This window comes from Cottoperca gobio, chromosome 13 (genome assembly GCF_900634415.1).
Source record: "Cottoperca gobio chromosome 13, fCotGob3.1, whole genome shotgun sequence".
In the NCBI taxonomy this organism is placed as follows: Eukaryota; Metazoa; Chordata; class Actinopteri; order Perciformes; family Bovichtidae; genus Cottoperca; species Cottoperca gobio.
This window is the reverse complement of record NC_041367.1, coordinates 1077761-1099208: the sequence shown is the minus strand read 5'-3', so window position 1 is coordinate 1099208 and position 21448 is coordinate 1077761. Positions and strand designations below refer to the sequence as shown.

Genomic DNA, 21448 nt, shown 5'->3' with positions numbered 1-21448 from the left:
CCAAAACTAATAACCTCCCACCATCACCTCATGATTAGTATTACCACCATTCACAGGACGAGAGCCGCTACTCATCTCTCTGTTTACCTTTAAACACTAAACTTTCCTTCTTTCTTTTTCATTCTTATCTACATACAGCACTCCCATAAGGAAAGAGAAAGCTTGTTAAAGACATCAGTGCTGAAGTTCGCTATTCTCAGTGGAGATAACAGGGATCAATTTTCACAGATCGCCTTCACAGCTTTCAGTAAGTTCGCTGCCTCTAGCCACTGAAAACACACACGCAAGGGTGTAAACTCACATTGGGACGGCATCCAAAAAACAGTTCATCAGTCAGTCTCTGTGTAAAGGCTTGTGATATTGCCTGCAGGCTATATGTAGATACATCAGCAGCAGAAAACAGCTGAAGCTTTGCTGTTTTTGCGGCAGGACATGATTGCCGTGAATCCAGAGTATTGTGGGTCTTAATGTTTGAATGTATTTATCCTCAGTAAAAATGAAAGCACTTTGGGATGTATGCGCATGTGATTGATTCTTTAGCTGCTGCTTTTAAAGTGATAGCTTGTTATTGCTTCCAAAGCCCCAGAGAAGATCATAAGATGCCCTCTGTGCTGAGTGCGAGTGTTTCTTCAGTTTTGGTGAGACAGAGGACATAAATTCTCCCCGTCCTTCTCTAATAACAAAAAGTTTTACATCAATTTCGACTGACACAATCTAAGTTATGGTGATTGCCGCACCTTTCCATGCCCAGCTGATGATGTTCAACTCCCCTGTCTCCATTGATCCATCCGAAGCTGTGAGTCACCTGGGGACATCGTGTCCCTGCGGGACGACTACTCAAACCAGAATCACCATCTGCAGTGCATTTCATCTCAAAGCTTACAACATATGTTTCTTAAAGTTTACAAGACTATAGGATTACATTTCATAAACCTTTAATACCACAGTGTCCATGACACACCAATCAATCCAACAGCTTTAGCTGACAAAGAACAGGAAGATACAAAGTGGGGAGAATGTGGCCAAAAAGATGCTATTTTGTCATTCTCTGCTGTTGTAATGATGGATTCAATTTCCTATCTCTCTCTTACAGCCCTGCCCTATCTCATTTCTATTTGTATCGACAGGTCAGCTGTAACTGGTTGGAGAGAGGGAGGAGAACAAATGGAAAGGGAGCAAAGAGAAAGAGGATGAGAGAGAGAGCAGGACCCGTGAGATTCCTCATGCACAATGAGAGCCCCTCGCTCTGCCGGCTTTTGATTTGAAAAGAATAAAGGGGACTTTGCCTAAAGAGGGCCAACAGGATTTTGACATCACTTCAGTGTTTTGCCCTGCGGTGGGAGTCGTCTCTTTTGTCTCGTAGGACTTGTCATGACTGCAAACTAAACATAGAAATAACTCTTCTCTCATCCCTTTCTCTCGACGCCCTGCTCCTACTTCTCACCTGGTGACAGTCCATTGCCATGGAGAAGACGTACTCACTAACTGCCCACTATGATGAGTTCCAGGAAGTGAAATACGGCAGTCGCTACAGCAGTGACATACTCAGCAATGGCATGACCCTTCACCTGGGGGGCAGCCTGGACCGTCATATGGGGCGTACCCGGGGAGGGACATTGTCCAACGGACGAAACAAAGACATAAGCAGCACCAGCAGCAGCGGAGGGCTTCCTCGATGGAGCCGAAGGGAGATCTGCCTCCTCTCTGCACTGGTCTTTGCAGCAGGCATGTGCGTCATCTTGGGCAGCATGTTGGCACTCAAGTACATTTCTCTGGACGCCCAGCAGGACCCACAGTGCCGACAGGACTGCCAACGCAAGCGTTCTCTTCTGCGGGCGGCACGCTTCGTCCAGGCCAATATTGACCCAACCATCCAACCTTGCCAGGACTTCTACTCTTTCGCCTGTGGCGGCTGGCTGAGGCGCCACGGTATCCCCGAGGACAAGCTCAGCTACGGCATAATCACCGCCATAGGAGAGCACAATGAGGAGAAACTACAGCGCCTCCTACTGGAGCCGATACGAAGACATGGCGCCGACTCAGCAGAGCGCAAGGTCAAGGAGTTCTATCGGTCCTGTGTCAACATCCAGGAGCTCGACAAGCTGGGTTCTGACCCCATGACGGATGTGATAGACAGCTGTGGGGGGTGGGACCTGGTGGGGTCTCCTCCCGGTGCTCCCGGGTGGGAGAGAGAGGGCGCCCCGCAGAGGCCGGACTTCAATGAGCTTCTGTACAGGACCCAGGGGGTGTACAGCACCGCCGTCTTCTTCTCCCTCACTGTCAATGTGGACGACAAAAACTCCTCCAGGAATGCAATCAGGGTGAGCATAAGGATGGGGGTCCTAAAATATATGAATGTGTTTGTAAGGTGTGTGTTAAGTTTGTGTGTGGGTGTGTGTGCAATGTATCCTCATACAGCGGTTTGTATGGCATCTTATGAAAAGGTATTGACACATGTCAATTTCCGCAGGTAATATAGTTTATACTGTATGTAGCATAAAGTCTTTTCACAATAAACTTCCGTCTTCACAGGAAACAGGTTTGGAAAGTTAAGTACAAAAGTTACGTGACAAATACATTCCCCCCGACCTCCTTCCTTTGTCGCTCTTTATACTTCCGGGTTCACAATAATGTGGAATTCATACAAATAGACTTTGTGGGATATACACACATTAGAGTTTATAGGTATAGCCAACAATAGTGAATGAGAACAACCTGTGTGTGTGTGTGTGTGTGTGTGTGTGTGTGTGTGTGTGTGTGTGTGTGTGTGTGTGTGTGTGTGTGTGTGTGTGTAATCCTATTAATGTTATCTTGTCAGGTGGAACAGCACAGTCACATGACACTAGTAACATTCCTTTCGGTGCTTTATCAGCTCCCTAACTTGGTGTGAGTGAACTTGAGCATGGAGGTAAACTTGGGAACACATCTGTGATAGAATATTCTAAACTCAAGGTGCACTCTCTAGCTTTTTTCCCCAGCTTTCGATTGTATCTTATAAACCCTCTGCAGCAAGTAGAGGGTGTGGAGATGTAGGCAAAAGATAGTAAGTGAACTTTCAACTTAGAATATTTGAAGCGACACTAAACGTTTTGTTTCAGCTTCTATAGACTGACATTATAAATATAAATATCTCTAACACGGCCGGACAAACAGCCCTGTTCTCAACTTTGTATGACAAACTGTTCAGATGAACACTTAAAGAAATACTTCAGCCTTCAGTTTATCTCTAAAATATTCTAAAAGAATAAGTAGATTCATGGTTTGCGACAGTAATATTAGCTGGTGAATATCTGAGATTTAATAAAAGATGATTATCAGTCCAACACACAGAATGACTCGACACGTGGGCTTTATTTATCAAATATTATAAATAATTCATATGTTTAGCGTACGGTGTGTTGAATGGCTTGTAAATGTTGGCATAATTACAGATTGTTGAAATATTAACCAATCCTTTGAATATGCATCTGTTGAGGGCTACACAACACGTGTGTGTGTGTGTGTGTGTGTGTGTGTGTGTGTGTGTGTGTGTGTGTGTGTGTGTGTGTGTGATTGCAGATTGATCAGGAGGGGCTCACGCTGCCTGAGAGAAGCCTCTACCTGGGACAGGATGAGGACAGTGTGAAGGTAAACATGCTTCCTCGCTTCCTTCTTTTATCTCCTTCTCTCTGTCCTCACCCTACATCCTTCAATGTAAAGGATGTATCCTTTCTTTTTATTTCCCCTTTTAGTCCAAACACTTATCCAATCTCCTCATTTCCTCCCTGAATCCTACATTCTACATCCTACATTCTACATCTTACATTCTACATCCTACATCCTACATTCTACATCCTACATCCTACACCCTACATTCTACATCCTACATCTTACATTCTACATCCTACATCCTACATTCTACATCCTACATCCTACATTCTACATTCTACATCCTACATCCTACATTCTACATTCTACATCCTACATCTTACATCCTACATCCTACATCCTACATTCTACATTCTACATCCTACATCTTACATCCTACATCCTACATCCTACATTCTACATTCTACATCCTACATTCTACATTCTACATCCTACATCCTACATTCTACATTCTACATCCTACATCTTACATCCTACATCCTACATCCTACATCTTACATTCTACATCCTACATCCTACATTCTACATTCTACATCTACATTCTACATTCTACATCATACACCCTACATCCTACAACTTACATTCTACATCCTACATTCTACATTCTACATCCTACATTCTACATCCTACATCCTACATTCTACATCCTACATCTTACATTCTACATGCTACATCTTACATCCTACATCCTACATTCTACATCCTACATTCTACATCCTACATCCTACATTCTACATCCTACATCTTACATTCTACATGCTACATCCTACATTCTACATCCTACATCCTACATTCTACATGCTACATCCTACAGTCTACATCCTACATCCTACATCCTACATTCTACATGCTACATCCTACAGTCTACATCCTACATCCTACATTCTACATCCTACATCCTACATTCTACATCCTACATTCTACATCCTACATTCTACATCCTACATCCTACATCCTACATTCTACATCCTACATCTTACATTCTACATCTTACATTCTACAGCCATTGTTTTGTGGACTACTGTACATGAGATACAATAAATACATTTTTCGGCAACAAAAATGGTACAATTAACTTTCATGAAGTGAAAACACAAACTGTAAAAGAGTTAAAGTCGTAAGACAGCACGTGGTAACGACCTGTCAATCATGGGTAGCCCCGCCCTAAAGAGACGCTGCTTCATATCTATTTTACTCTAAATGTTTCCATAAGTTACTGAAGGAACATCATGTTGAAGACATGAGACATAAACTCATCAGGGAAATGTTACTGAGGTAATAAATCAAGAGAGAAGCAGAAACATTTTCTTATAGACTTCTATACAAGCAGAGGAGTCTCCCCCTGCTGGAGGTTACAGAGAAGTCGCCCCCTGCTGGTTGTTAGAGAGAAGTAGAAACATTTTCTCATAGACTTCTATACAATCTGACTCAAGAGGAGTCGCCCCCTGCTGCAGTTTACGGAGACTGCAGGTTTAAGACTGCTGAGGTTTCTGCTCCTTCCCTCTTCGTCCTTCCTTCTCTCCCTCCTTACTTCATCTTTCCTTTCAGTTTGGCTCCTTCTCTCCTTCCTCCCCCCCACTACTGCCCTCTTTTCTTCCCCCCCCCTCCCTCCTCTCCTTCTCCATCTGTCAAAACCCATCTCTCTCTCTCCTCTTCATCAATCCACCTGTTTTGCTCTGTCGCCTGCTGTGCTTTTGTTATCCTGTCCACTTTGCCACATGTCCACCCCGTCACCGGACAGTACTGATGATGTCGCTGCTCCTTCTGTCTATTAAAGCTGATGTCGTTGTGCTTCTCAGATCTTGGCGGCGTACAAGGCTCTGATGGAGCGCTTGCTGAGCATGCTGGGAGCCCACAACGCCACTCAGAAGTCCAAGGAGATTATACAGCTGGAGACGCGTCTGGCCAATGTGAGTTTATTGTGCATGCATGTGTGTGTGTGTGTGTGCGTGTGTGTGTGTGTGTGTGTGTGTGTGTGTGTGTGTGTGTGTGTGTGTGTTTATGTGCATGCATGCGTATGGGTGTGCAGTGTGTGTGCAGTGTGTGTGCAGTGTGTGTGCAGTGTTGAGTTAAAACTCTCTCTCTCTCTGCAGATCACTGTGTCAGAATATGATGACCAAAGAAAGGACATCAGCACCATGTATAACCGCATCACCCTGAGGCAGCTACAGAACATTGCTCCCAGTGTGAGTGCTGCACACACACACACACACACACACACACACACACACACACACACACACACACACACACACACACACACACACACACACACACACACACACACACACACACACACACATACATACAGCACATATACATACCCATCATTTACAAGTATGTGTGTGCAATGCATTTTGGGTAGAAGCAGACGTGATGGATTAAGATTTGAAGTCCAACCGAGCATTTTAAGTAGTGTGGCGAGTGTGACACACACACACACACACACACACACACACACACACACACACACAGAGGCCTAAGTGACTCACAAAAGCTGTCCGCCCTGCAGGGGTAGACGGGAGGTTGAGGTACAGAATAAAAGAAGTAGGTAGAGAGAAAAGGAGAAAATGAGGAGACATTGGGGGTGTTGGAAATGAAGGAAGGGGGGGGGAGACACAGGGAGGGAGGGAGAGGGGAGGGAGGCGGCACTCGGGAACAATGATATAAAATCCTCAGGATGCTTCATGGTCGAGGGAGGGATGGATGAGGAATGTTCTCAGAGGGAGATAAACACTTCCAGTTTAAGCTCGTCAGCCAAAACAAAAACACACAAACAGAAAAAAGTGTGAATTTTGAATAAAAGGGTCGCGAGATGCTGACGAGGAGAAATAAAAGAGGATAAAGATTCATCCAGAAAAAAGCTAAAGAAATGGCTTCAGTGAGTTGCTGCTATTTATTGGCTTTAACTTGGATCTGGATGTAAAACCCTGAAGATCAATCACTGGAATGAATCCACTGTAAGAAAACAGAGTTAAAGTTAAGAGGACGCTGCAAACAACCGAGAAAACAAAGCAAATACAAGAAATAATGATGAACTCTAACAGAATAGATCGCTGTCGAGGAGCGTAGTCACACTTTTACACTTTTTTAAAGCTAAATGAATGTTGAGATATTAAAGATATGAACAGAATGTGCACACAGAGCCAGCTGAGGTTATTCATGAACCAGAAGTTCAGTGAAACAAAGTCTACACGACAACTTTAACTAAATTAAACTGAAGGAACAGAACTCCAGACTACAGCACGCTGCAGCCCCCCCCCCCCCCTTCATCCAGTCACAGCGTGTTGCCTTCTCCACCCATAACTGGAACGTACCACCTGCCCGGGAAGCACAGGGGGGTCTGAGCCGAGCAGGCACACAGAATAATGATCACAGCATTAATACAAGATCCGTAAGTTACTGCTGATATCTTTATGTGCGGCCACCCGTCCAAAGCAATGAGCAAAACACATATTAAAGTAATTTACTGCAGATCTGTCTCACGTCCCCGTCCCCCCCCCGACATGACATCAGACACACCTGTTTGCACTTTCCTTGACTGAGCAGTGATCTTCATGGCGTGTTCTTAGTACACCCGTCCAGTGTGTGAAACTCAATACACAATAAAAACAGTTACATTTATATTTTATTGGTATTGTATTGTCACATAAAACTGCATACAATCCAGAAATAACTCAAAAAAGAATCAAAGTTTTGAGATAAAAACAATAGAAAGCATCAAATAAAGAAACAAAACGAACCAATCAGAATGATGTACTTCATATGTTTCCTTCACTTTGGGATCAAAGGTATGAGTGAAGGTTCTTCACATATATTTGTTGTGTGAGTTTTGATTGTCTGGCTGAAGCTGAAGCTGAAGCTGACTGAGCTGAAGCTGATGCTGAAGCTGAAGCTGATGCTGAAGCTGAAGCTGAAGCTGATGCTGAAGCTGAAGCTGAAGCTGATGCTGAAGCTGAAGCTGAAGCTGATGCTGAAGCTGAAGCTGAAGCTGATGCTGAAGCTGAAGCTGAAGCTGAAGCTGATGCTGAAGCTGAAGCTGAAGCTGAGCTGAAGCTGAAGCTGATGCTGAAGCTGAAGCTGATGCTGAAGCTGAAGCTGAAGCTGATGCTGAAGCTGAAGCTGAAGCTGAAACTGAAGCTGATGCTGATGCTGAGCTGAAGCTGATGCTGAAGCTGAAGCTGAAGCTGATGCTGAAGCTGAAGCTGAAACTGAAGCTGAAACTGAAGCTGAAACTGAAGCTGAAGCTGAAGCTGAAGCTGATACTGATGCTGATGCTGATGCTCAAGCTGATGCTGATGCTGAAGCTGAAAATGATGCTGATGCTGATGCTGAAGCTGAAGCTGAAGCTGAAGCTGATGCTGAAGCTGATGCTGATGCTGAAGCTGAAGCTGATGCTGATGCTGAAGCTGAAGCTGAAACTGAAACTGAAGCTGATGCTGATGCTGATGCTGATGCTGATGCTGAAGCTGAAACTGAAGCTGAAGCTGATGCTGATGCTGATGCTGAAGCTGAAGCTGATGCTGATGCTGAAGCTGATGCTGATGCTGAAGCTGATGCTGATGCTAATGCTGAAGCTGATGCTGATGCTGAAGCTGAAGCTGATGCTGAAGCTGATGCTGAAGCTGAAGCTGAAACTGAACGCTCTCCGTCCTCTCACCGCAGCTGCACTGGAAACGCCTGCTGGACAGAATCTTCCACGACAACATATCCGAAGACGCAGAGATCGTGGTGCTCGCCACCGATTACATTCAGAAAGTCTCCGACATCATTAAGTCCACTTCGCAGAGGTAAGGAGAGAGAGGACAGGCGGGGGGTGGGGGGGTGGGGGGGGGTGAGGGTGCAGAGGTGTGTGAGAAATCGATCAAATTAGACGCAGGCATTTCTGAGTCCGTACTTTTTAAACGTGAGTAAGTGCTTTTGTTTGAGGTTCTTTTGTGTGTGAGTGTGTGCGTGCGTGTGTGTGTGTGTGTGTGTGTGTGTGAGAGAGTGTGTGTGTGTCTCACGATAGTTTGGACTACAATGCAGTGTCACAAGGTGTATAGATTGGCTTTTGAGTGCTGCTGTGCATGTATTTGTGTGTGTGTGTGTTTGCATGTGTGTGTGTGTGCTTGTGTGTGTGTGTGTGTGTGTGTGCATGTGTGTGTGTGTGTGTGTGTGTGTGTTGGAGGTTAGTATCTGTTGTGTGAACTTCCAGTTCTACTGCAGCTGATTATTATTGATCTGCACACACACCTCTGTGCCACCTGCAGACTCAGACAGATGCACATGCACGGACACACACACACGCAGACACACACTTCCCCCCCCCCTTCTTCTTCTTCTTCTTCTTGACAGACTCCTGGTGGACACCATAGAGGGTTGTCGGGGTGTGTGTCACGGCAGCTGACAGCTCGCCAATAGTAGTGTGCTGTACACAAACACACACAGCGCTCTCGTGCACGGCTGACTGGCAGCTGGATTACTTGCTTGTCATTTATGTCTGCGTCTGGATACGTGTCTGTGTGTACAGCAGCGTGACCTATTCACACACTTTGGTCATTTCATGACTCACCAGTTCGGGACATTATGGTGCATTCAGTGTTGGTAATTTCGTTACCTCATCCCCGGGTTTCCGTTATCCGATAATTACCAGAAGAATGTGCGGAAGTCCAACTTCTTCAAACTCTGCGGTCATCATGTGCGGTGCAAACGACTCCTTCTGGAATGTTGTGTTCTGGTGGTATAAAGTGTGGATCCTGCGGGTCGTCACTTGTTTTTAAGAGCATTATAATACAAGACAATATGACACGTTGTGCAGTTCTTTCTAACGTCTGCATCATCTCAGCAGGTCACCAGGTGTGACCTCCGACCTCTGCTGGACTCAGTGCTGATCCATCACTAAATACACTAATTCATCAAAATGCCATAAATTCGTTTTTGCCAAATTGACAATAATTAGATTTTGAATACAAAGTTTAATACAAGGTGAGGTCGTTGGTTCTTTATGAAGCAGGTAAACGAGTTGCGTGCGTGCCTGATCTTTTATCTGGACTCCTGCAGCTCCCCCTTCTTTGTGAAATGTTCTTTGTAACCCTAACCCTCCATCACGCATCGAGTCGCATCATTAAGAGATTCATAATTCATAATGTGACGGAGCAGCTAGCCTCCAATAGCTCGCTGCTCCTCAGGTTGCAGCAGCCACATGCTCCGTCTCTCCCCTTGTTGTTTACCAATCTTGTCTTTGAGTTGTCTCTCCATCTATCCCCCCCCCCCGATGGCTGTAGTAATAGATTCTACACGATGTTTCAATCATCCTCTCTGCTCGTCTGTTGTGCACCTGAGTCTCTCTCCTCTCTGCACCCTCAAAGTTCAAATCGACTTTCACTTAGTTGTGGAATCAAATGCCAAATGGGAACAGAAGATGTTCCGTATTTATCTTGCTAAACACGCCTCATTGGTTCAAAATAACCACCAGCAGTAAACAACATAGTAAAATGCAGCCTGCCCCCCCCCCCTCCAATATATGAAGAGAAGTGTCTTAGTAATCTTTAAGGAGCTTTTCCTCAGCTCCGCTCTGAGCAGAACCTCCCGATCTGCTCTGAACTCAGAAACATCCCGCTGCCTTCGCACAATCTGCTTCTTCATTTACGGCCGTCGAGTGCAGAAGCTGCTTCCAGCTGAGATTAAAACTTGCACAGACTTTGCTTCTTTTCCCCGTGGTGCAGAAAAATAGATATTAAGCATCTTTCTATTGGTAATGAATTGTAGTTTGATAGTTGTGCTGGATGGAAGTGTTTATATGTGTGATGATTGTCTCAGTTACATTCATTACAACTTAATGTGCTAAATAATAGTTGTGATGATTTTATGCTTTAAACATTCTTATTTTCTCTTGTGTATATTTAATGCTGCTTCTTAATAAAGCAAAAGTATTTTTCATTTTTACTCGATTACTAAAATACTCGATAGCTACGATAAGTCTTGGGATGTTTGTTAATATGTTGGTGGATGAGAGTTAAGAAAGATCATTACTTAGATCCTCTTCCTCTCCTGGTGGGATAGTCTTCTCCACACGCAGCAGGTGACCGTTCCTTCATGACTTCATGTCTCCTTCACACAAGTCTTCACATCTTTCCCCCAACACCACCCTCCTTTATCTCCATCTGCACCTCCTCCGTTGTTTTCCATCCATCCTCGTCACTTCTGTAGCTCCTGTCATCCTCCCCCCCCCCCTGACGCTAGGCTTTCTTTTTGTAATCTTCAGTCCGTCTCCAGGTTCTGTCTCCGAGGAAGTCTGTAAGTCTTTATTGGGGTTTAAACAAATGTTGCCGTTGCTAGTACACACACACACACACACACACACACACACACACACACACACACACACACACACACACACACACACGGAGCTGTTCCCTGAGGGCTGCTGCTCATTAGCATAGCTTATTAGAACTTGGTTGAAACATTAAGGGTCTCTCCACGCTGCCGGTTCTGCTCCAGTCACACAGCAGCGAGCCTCATGCACACAGGACGGGATGTTACCTGACGGTGCGACATCCCGTCTCCTCCTGCTCCATCTCTCAGGTACTTATGTAATTACATGTTTATGTTCACTAGCAATCAGTGAGGATCTTATATGGAAAATGTGACTTTAATCAGTACAATGTCGCAACAATCCAAACAGCAAGTTCAGTTTATAAAACAAAGTGTTCAATAATAACTGTGTTGACCTGATGGTGGCGCTAGAGGTGATTACCATTCATCCCCTTCTCCCTCCCAACTCAGTGCCACTGGGCGTCTGACACCGAGGCCCAGAGGCTTCCTTCTAGTGTCTGTAGGAGACGTCTTTCAACTAAACCAGAAGACCTTCTATATTACAGGGAGCGAGCAGAACACACACGACTCCCCCTCAGAGTGTTACAGGACTTACACACTGAACTAACGGCCGTGACGTCAATCCAAACACTAAGTGAACCTACGTTGGAAGTTGTTGTTTTACAGAGACTGCACGTAACAAGTGGAAATATATTTATATATATTTTCTGCAGTACCAGTGCATGAGCTAGATAAAACAATAATGACTGCCCCCCCCTCCCCCCCTCACCCCCCTCCGTGCAGGATCACCCAGTTAATAATCCATCTGAGCTGAGCATCATGTCGTCATGGGAAGAGCAAGAAGCTAAGAATTCCAGAGAATTGCATGTCTAGTTTTATAAAAATCTCCTGCACATCTAACCACAGAGAAAGTATAAGCCCTTAAACCCACACACACACACACACACACACACTTGGTTTCATGCAGCAGGGGTCAGAGGTCATGGCAGAGGTGTTGGCTTGTAGTATCGTCGTCTAGTAGAGCAGATGGGGAGGAGGTTTTTTTCCAATCTAGGCATCTAATGGACCACAGAAAAACTCTTTTGTACTCTGCTAGATTCTGTCACTCACTTCTCTCTATCACACACACACGCACACACACGCACACACACACACACACACACACACACAACACACACACACACACACACACACACACACACAGACACACACACACACACACACACACACACACACACAACACACAGACACACACACACACACACACACACACACACACACACACACACAGACACACACACACACACACACACACACACACACACACAGACACACACACACACACACACACACACACACACACACACACAGACACACAGACACTCACACAATCACACACACACACGAAGATGTAATCCCGTTGTACAGACTGACATCCATATAAATACTTTAAAAACAGAGAAACTGGGACTTTTCAGTGCGAGAGCAGAAATGTTGACCGACAGGTAAGAAGAACAGCTGCCAGGTGTTCATCTGTCTGTGAGACAGTTGTTTGTTTCAGGAGGACATGACGGATGGTTAATAATTAATGGATCGCACTTCCTTCTACCATCCTGCTTTCCTTCTTTTGAACCCTTTCTCTACTTCCTCCATTCTCCTCCTTTCACTTCCCTCCAGTGTTCCTCTCGTCTTCCTGTTCTTTCTCTTCTCTTGTCTCTCACCTGTGTTCTACCTTCCTGTGAAAGCCCCGGGCGTTATTGTTCATCCGTCTCCATCCTCCCTCCTCTCCTTTTGCTTGCCATCATTCTTCTTCTACGCATCTTTTCCTTTCTCCCTCTCTTCTTCATTCTCAGCGGTGTATTGACATCTCGATCTATCCATCACCTTCCCATTTTCTCTGCGTCCATCCCTCAATCCCCTCGATCAGTGAGAATACACACTCTCCATCTTTATAGGCATCTATTGACCGGGTCCTGCATTGTTCTCTGCCTCCACCCCTCCGATGTTCTCCAATTGATGGCTCCCCCGTCATACAAGTCTACTGACAAGAGCAGTCACTCCTTCATCTCCTTATCCTCCATTCATCTGTTCTTTTCTTCTCTCTCCCTCCAGTGTGTGTGTGTGTGTGTGTGTGTGTGTGTGTGTGTGTGTGTGTGTGTGCAGACACGCGCTGCATTGACTGCAGCCAATCCCATTAGCCAGATGAGCAGGCCTCCAATGAAGGGGAAAGCATAATGACAACACCAGCGTCTCTCTCACACACTCCACCCTCGCCACCGCTCTCTCTCCGTCTGCTCCCTCCATCACTCCCCAGAGTGTGTGTGTGTGTGTGTGTGTGTGTGTGTGTGTGTGTGTGTGTGTGTGTGTGTGTGTGTGTGTGTGTGTGTGTGTGTGGGAATCCGGTTAATTTTCCTGAGGAATTTAAGGGTAAGGGAGAGTCTATCATTTCATGTGTTTATTTAGTTGCGCTCATTGTACGATAATAATACCTTTAACTAGAACGCACAGACACAGACACAGACACGCAGACCTCCGCCAAGCCCGAATGTGCAGTCCCGTTCTCCTCGGGAAGTCGTGTTCATGAGCTTTAAGTCCTAATGGGGAAACAAAATGGACGCTACAAAGAAGATGTTTTGTAGGCCTGTTGTATGTCTGAGTGTTGACAGTAGTTAGTACGGAGAACAAAGAGAACGGATCAGCTGAGCCATGAAATGTGAAATGACTCTCCGAGTGGTTGTTCCAATTTTCCCGGTCGGGAACATCGTCTAACATTTGGGGGACTTTGGTGGTTTGGAACTTTGGACAGATTCATATAACTGTAAATAGACTGGATATATATGTCTTTGCGACCAACTTTCAACACATGTCCGACCATATTCATACACACACATGGTGCCACCTGCTCATCAGTAGTGTTAAACAATCACACACACCCCATTGGCCTTGCCACCGGGGTTCAATATCATGCACAAGGACATGTTGACCGCAGTGGCCGGGGATCGAACCACTGACCCTGCGACCGGGGGACCTGCGAGGCTGTAATTCTACTTTAACATATAAATTGACCTCATTTATCCTCACTGTCAGTCCTTACAGTGCAACTCCAGTGAAGTTTGGAACAGAGGAGTCCTTGCCTCCTTCATTCCCTACAGGGTCATTACCTGGGGTAATGTGTTGATGCAGTGCAAGGGGACTGTGTCTTTTCATCTCCCTAACTAGCCCTATTAAGATCCATTCAGCTAATGAGCCTTCACTCAGTCCTCCGGTGATTAAGACTTACTGCTTGATCCGTACAGCACTCTCACCATCAGGCCCTCTGCTTTCATTTAGCGCCGCTGTGACTCCATTACGGCACAAAGCACACACTGGCATGTACACGTGTGACCCTGTAGGGGAGAGTCCGGTGATTTGAGACTGTAGGGAAGTTTCTATGCAGCCAAAGACAAATGGATTATGGGTTACATGTTTTGGAAGAGTCCAATTTAGTTGCTGAAGGTTTTATGTTGAAGGAGCTACGGGTCAAAGATAGTAGTATGTTAGAAGTTGGTACTACATTATTAAGTTAAACTCTACCTGTTACCCCTTGTGGTTGTCTGTTGGATGGATCCCCATGTCATGTGTGCAGACATTCATGTTCCCCAGAGGATAAATCCTGTGATCCCCAGACCTTTCCTTCGGTCCCGGCATGAGATTGACTTCTGTGGTTTTGAATGAAACGTCTCAACAACTATTGGATGGATTGCCATCAAATTTGGTTCAGACATTCATGTTCCCCTCGGGATGAATGGTAAAAACTTTGGTGATCCCTCAAAGTGGCAATCCTTGAGATTTGAGTCCTGGTTGATTTGGCGAAACACTATTTACTAGTTTAATTCTAGAGGCATCAGAATAGAGGGGGCAGCACAACAAACTGTCTATTTAATAAAGAATTCAGGCAATAATTGGACTTTTTACATAATTCTGTGAGCAACCATAATCTCATGTTATGCTGTACACACTATGACTTTTTAAGTAAGTAGTTGGTTACCTCGCTGAGAAGTTGGAGATGTGCAGCTTTCAATAATTTATATAGTATATTTATGACCAAATATCTGAAAAACGAATGAGCCTCAGCTGATGTTTGCCGGCAAGGAGGGCCGGAAGTGAAGCATCTGAAACGAGAGACAAGGGCGATTATACCAAAATAAAACAGGAAGACAACTAAAGACAGAAGAACAAGGAGAACACAATATAGACAAAGCGCCGGCACACGACAAAGCTTCAAGTCTTTATCACACATTGAATAAAAGAATGTAAACGCGGTTACAGTGGGACATTTAACAACGATAAAATACAATCACGTTACGTCCTGACGTCGTACAATACATCATCATCAGCATATCGAGGTATCAGCTGGAAAAATGTGAAAATTGTAAATCCAAACCTCCTTTAGCTTCCAGCTCTACCCCAAAAGATAATTATCATTACTTTTGCTTCAAGTAAAATGTCCCTCATCTCTCCACACAAAGGAGAGACATGCTGTAGTTTTAATTATCATATAGATGACTTCCATGCATACAGCCGCACACACTCCGACACACATACACTCACTTGCATATATAAACTCACACCTGCTCAAGTGTGACGATAACAAATAATCTGCAACAAGCAGGTGACAACAAAGTGGCATAAAGCAGCAAATCAAGCAGAGCAGCCACACCTCTAACACATGTCTATGAGTTGATGGTACTGATGATCAAGGACACCACCTGAGTCTCTCATTTATTCACCCTCCCTTCCTCCACCTCCCGCCTCGCTCTCCCTTTTCCCGTCAATTAAATTCACTTCACAAGTGCTTTTTTGGCTGGACCTCGGGGTGCTGCTGCCAAGGCGCTTTTGATTTAATATCTGTCATGCATAGGGAAAATAAAATAAAAATAAAAACTGGGAAAAATAACAACAACATGCCTTGAGGTCTGCATGGGGCCTCGCAGTGGGAGAGGGGGGCATTTGTCCCCGTGGGGCAGAGGAGATGTGTGCACCCGGTGGGGGCACGAAGACACACCAGCACTCCCTCGCCTGGGGGGAGAAGACACAGCTTGAATACATAAATGATCCATTTTCTCTACTGCCACACAACATTTTTCTCACCCCTCTGCTGCCTCTCCGCTGTGAGTCACTCTGGATTACAGGGAGCTGTTCTTAAACTGTTGGGCCCTCTTGACTCCTCACCATTCGCTCTCCATCACTGTCTCCCTCTTGTTTTCTCTCAAACTTTTCTGACACTTAAGTGGCTCCAAGGCCAGATGGAAAAACAGAACTTTGGGCCAGATGGAGCAAGATTACAGTTTATACACAGTAGATGTCACTTTACAAAGAAAACCCCAAGAGGAAGTGAGCTGCAGTCTTACATTAAAGCCTTTTTCTCTTACCACTGGAACATTTAATTCATAATAAATAAAACAAACCCTTGTTCAGTTTAATACACTCAAGGATGTAGCTGCTACTGGCAACTTATAACTATTGTTTCCCTGAATCAAAAGCATCCGTCTCTCACAGGCCTGGACTTTCATCATTACACCTTTAGTGTTGTCAATTATTTGAGGGCACTACGGCCAAATGTCAAAGGTTTAATTAAATTTTGATCATTAAATGATCAAAATGGTGACAATGATCCACGTAAATAAGAATTTATCATAAAGGGTTACGGACGGTTTTATCTTTATTACCCAATAAATTATATTTGATTAATTATTATAATGTATAAAAAAAAAGTAACCCATAAGTAACTAAGAATGCTAAATAGTTAAATGGCTTCTTTTCTGTGTTTTAATTGTGTATATTTGTGTCTGTTGCCTAAAAGTTACCTTTAAAACTCCAGTTATGAAAAACATGGCTCTTCTGAAACACATAAAGCTGTTCCTCAAAGATGAATCAAATCTAAATCTATGACAATGTGACTGACCCTTCTTTCTTGTTCCCTCCGTCCCAGGGTTCTCCATAACTACATGCTGTGGCGCATTGTGGCGGCGCTAAGCGAACACCTGTCCACCGCCTTCCGCAGCACCATCCACGAGTTTTCTCGGGAGATCGACGGCACCGAGCAGCAGCTGGAGCTCGGCCGGCTCTGCCTCACTCAGGCCAACAAACACTTCGGCATGGCCCTGGGAGCCCTGTTCGTCCAGCAGCACTTCTCTTCACAGAGCAAGGCCAAGGTACGTGTGAGGGCGGGCCGACGGTCATTAGGAAGTTATGCTTTTGACTCGGGTTGTCCGTTTGTCGGCAGAATTACGTAAAAACTACTAAGAACTCATTAAATTTCAGAGCGGCTCCGAATCACAGGCGAATACATAAACCTTCACTTTTATGCTACGTTCATGTGGTGTTGGAGAAATAGTAAAACATTTGAATATTGTCGTGAACGCCCTCAAGTCGAGGAATATCAGCGTGTTGTTTAAACGCTGTCGTGGATATTCATCGCTCACAACATTGTGGTATGAAACAGAGAGGAATCAATAAAGCACAGACACAGATATAGCTAACAATTATTATTTTGTTGCACAACAAACAATAATAATGAGAACACTACCTGCTTCCAAGCACAACCGCGTAGTGTCCCAACTCATGAAGAGACTCTACCCCTTATATTTGTGTTCTTAATGAACACACACACCTTGTCTCCCAAGCATACATTGAAGCACATAAGATCATGACACTAATCTAAAACAGAAGGTCACTTCCTCATGATCATTAAAGGGTTCCCTTAACTTCATTAGAGCATGGAGTCCATGTCAGTCATGTCAAATTATGCACATATGGCATGGGTCATACTCAGGGCTACATAGGTCATACATTGCAAACTTAATAAATAAGACATTGTTCATTAGATTATCTTAACCACGCTCTCAGCTGATGATCCTGGAGATTTTGGTTTTCTATTCTCACCAGCATATAATTTCTCCTTTATCCAGATCTAATCTTACCAGAGACAACCTTCACTTTAGTGGATGCATTAGTATCAAAACCATTTGTAATTTGTTTATTGATATTATCTACAAGGTTTAACTGAGAAAGTTTTGTGTGAACGTCTGTTTGAACGTTTGTGTGCACAAAGAAAACACAGGACTGAGCACAAAGAGCAACGTCAGTCACCACAACTCAGAAATGCTCAGAGCCTCGGAGATAATTAAGTCCAGAGTGCACAAGTCCTGTCACATGCTGAGTCAGTCCATAGAAGAGAATTTAGGTGAAGAGCCACATATGATATCTGCGTGCATTGGAGAGAATCATTGAAATGACGTAATGGCAACTCCACGTCCTTTCTTACGCACTCGAGCCTCATTCATAACACTGACGTTGGGAGGGATTGACCTAAAAACATAAAATCAAGATCTTCCTGCCAAAGATGCATTTCATCCAGAGAGAACGGAAGTAGCCATGGCCCACTGACGTTTAATGAAGCTAGTTTTACTGTGTTAAAAAGCATTATTCCACATATTCCATTCACTTCCACCCGGTGAAGTATGGGTTCCAGCGCTTTGTTTGTGGAGAACGGATGCTGCTAATTAGCTTTATATAACTATTAGATATATTATTAACTAAGCACCACATTTCCAGTCACTGCAGTGTAGGCTTGTGCTGTTGCTAGGCTACACTCGTAATCTTGAGCTATTATCTACGAAACATTACAGTCCCAGTGATTTATAGTAAGTATAGTATAGTAAGTATCCGGGAGCTCTGAGAGGTGAGAGCAAGCAGAAACGCAGGAAGTGGCCATTACATTTGAAAAAACTAAAAACTTAAATTAGAACTGCACGTGGAGTTCTGCACGGGTATAAAACAGCCGGCTGAACAACAACTGAACCTGCCAAATGTTTGACCTGAATTTTGGTCAGACGATTCTGTTTAGTTTCATTCAGAACTGAGTGTTCGTCCAACAGGCCGATGCAACACATTGGCTCCAGTCGTGCTCCAATTTCATATGTGCACACTCATTGTTCACAGTGAGGTTAACAGAACTTTGTAAATTGTGGGTTGTAAAAAACAAGATTAACTTTTACATTACGAAAAGTTATTGAATATATTGTTCATATGAAACAGTTTCTAAAACTAGAGAGGCAAATGTGTCGTGAAGAGAGGAGCAACCCGAATAACTTTAACAAAAACAAAACTGAACATCTCAGAACAAGACCAAGGATCCAGCTCTGAGCAGAATTTAAATACAAACTAATCTGCCGAGTGGATGAAGCTCAGGTGAGGGGAATGAGCTTTGCAGGGAAGGACTCACGAGGCTGATGCAGAGCAGGTGTGCAGGTGTGCAGGTGTGCAAAGGAGAGAAACACACACAAGTCTGAGGGCATCTGCAGCCAGACTGACGAAACACAAGATGTTAACGTACATAGTTGTCCCGATGTACAAAGGTAATGAAGGAGTTATTTCAGCTACAGACGGCTCTCGGGACACAAAACATAAATCTTAATTATTTAGATTTATTGTCCGTACATTACTCACTTCCTGTTAACATTGTGTGAACCATGCATCCTGTACTGTGTGTATAGAGACACAACGTATATCTTCTTCTGCCTCTTTCCACGCAGCATCGCGTGGCACCTTCAGAGAGAACGAGAGACGACTGACGATAGTTCAATCCAAACTTGAGTTACTTTACAAAACAGCCTGAAACAATATTTGTTGTCACAATCTTGCAGCACTTTAATTGCATCTGATTAGCTACACTGCTGCAAATAAACCGGTCTCCAGAAGGATGTAACAACAAAGAGCCAGACTGACTCATAGTGTTCGTATTTAGATGTTGTGCCCACACACACACACACACACACACACACACACACACACACACACACACACACACACACACACACCTTGGCCTTGAATTGAATGTCAAGGCATTATGTCTTCAGGTTGTTCGTCTCATTCTCTTGAACGTGATATCTCAGGAACGCCTTGAGGAGATTTGTTCAAATTTGTCACAAAATCCACTTTGACTCAAGGATAAACTGATTAGATTTTGGTGGCCAAAGGTCAAAGGTCGCTATGACCTCACATAACACGTTTTAGCCATACCTGGACAGACGTTGATGTAAACTGCAACTTGACGGGTTGGTGGAGGATTCCAGTTATGACTTTACTTAATACTGAACACATTTAATACTTTACAATCATCTCTAATCTTGGAAATTCCATAATTTCACAAACACATTATTTCATCTGATATTCTTTCCTAGTTCACCTTTGTCTTTGTCTTTGTCTTGGGGGGTGCGGGTGTCCAGCTTTGGATTTTGACATGGCTGAATGATTTGGATTGATTCCTGTTCTGGGATCTGGAAATATGATCCATGCCAATCAGAACTGTCTCTCGTCTCTACCTCTCACAAACTGCTTTTTATTATTTCTGTTTTGCTCTGTGCTTAGGTCAGTCACCTCCGCCCTTTGGTCCCCTTGTTTTCCACCTTAATCCTCCCCATAAGTATTCTTATCTCGTTGTCTCATGTCCACTCGAGGACATGGGGATATGGTTCCCAATGGGATTTCTAACCTCTGTAACCCTGTGCTCTTTCCTTAAGCCCTCCATCATCTCCCTTTCACCTTCTTCTTCTTCTTATACTCCTGACCTGCTTTATCCAACATTGAGCTGCCTTTAGTTTTCTCTTTCGATCTTTTAAATCTCTGCAAAATGTTCAGCACTATAAAGCATAAAGCAAGTCTGACACAACTGGAAACGTTCTGCCGCTAATTACTTTCTATGTACTTTACCTTAATTGAAGTTCCGAAGCTCCTAATGTCCTAAGATTTAACTAGATACAAAGTGTAAATTTCAATAATGCTTCAGGCTAGTGAAGCCTTTCTGATTCATTAAAGAAAGGAGAAGGAGCTTTAAGATCAGGCCTACAGTACGGCAGGTTTGTGTCTGCGAATCCCATCCTTCCATCTTTGTATGTATGTAGAGTCTAATGGAGAGAAAGTCTCATGCTGGTTTATTGCATTTTTGTTACTGTCAATCCCACTGATCATTTCACATTGCTTAGACATCAGTCTGCACTATGTTGGCCTGTCCACAGGTTGGAGACCTCGTTATCAGCTCGAGAGGTACCGGACCTGTAGGCAGGGGTGATGCGTGTAGCCCTGACTGACTCGCTGATGCTGCTTACCTCAGCAGGAACAGGAACTAATGAGTCTCTGGAGCTGCAGCTGAGAGACGGGAGACAGGGCGGGAAAGACAAGCTTTCTAGTTATCCTGAATCACCAATGAAGAGGGAGCTGAAGGACGCAACATGTCCCAGTGTCTTTTAGGAGTAGTAAACGTGATCGAGTAGTTTGAGAAAGCTCCAGTATAATTTGTTTAAAAGTTTCTTGTTCCTCGACACTCTCACCACAAAGAAACATCGATGTTGGACGATTGTGCAAGACCTTGGATCAAACCAAGAGCACTAAAGTATAATTCATTCAGATTTATTGGCCTGGTAAACAAGAGACACTAAGAAAT

The 21448-nt window shown here is 44.2% G+C and overlaps 1 protein-coding gene across 1 annotated transcript in view; it reads left to right on the top strand.

The window, feature by feature from the left end:
* The first annotated feature begins 1463 nt into the window (after positions 1-1463).
* Positions 1464-21448, top strand: part of ecel1 (endothelin converting enzyme-like 1) — a 44496-nt gene continuing 24511 nt past the window's right edge. The window contains exons 1-6 of the mRNA XM_029446455.1: positions 1464-2321; positions 3559-3627; positions 5448-5558; positions 5742-5834; positions 8314-8438; positions 16937-17159. Of these exons, the coding sequence (XP_029302315.1) occupies positions 1464-2321; positions 3559-3627; positions 5448-5558; positions 5742-5834; positions 8314-8438; positions 16937-17159 (1479 nt within the window). The remainder of the gene's footprint in view (positions 2322-3558; positions 3628-5447; positions 5559-5741; positions 5835-8313; positions 8439-16936; positions 17160-21448) is intronic.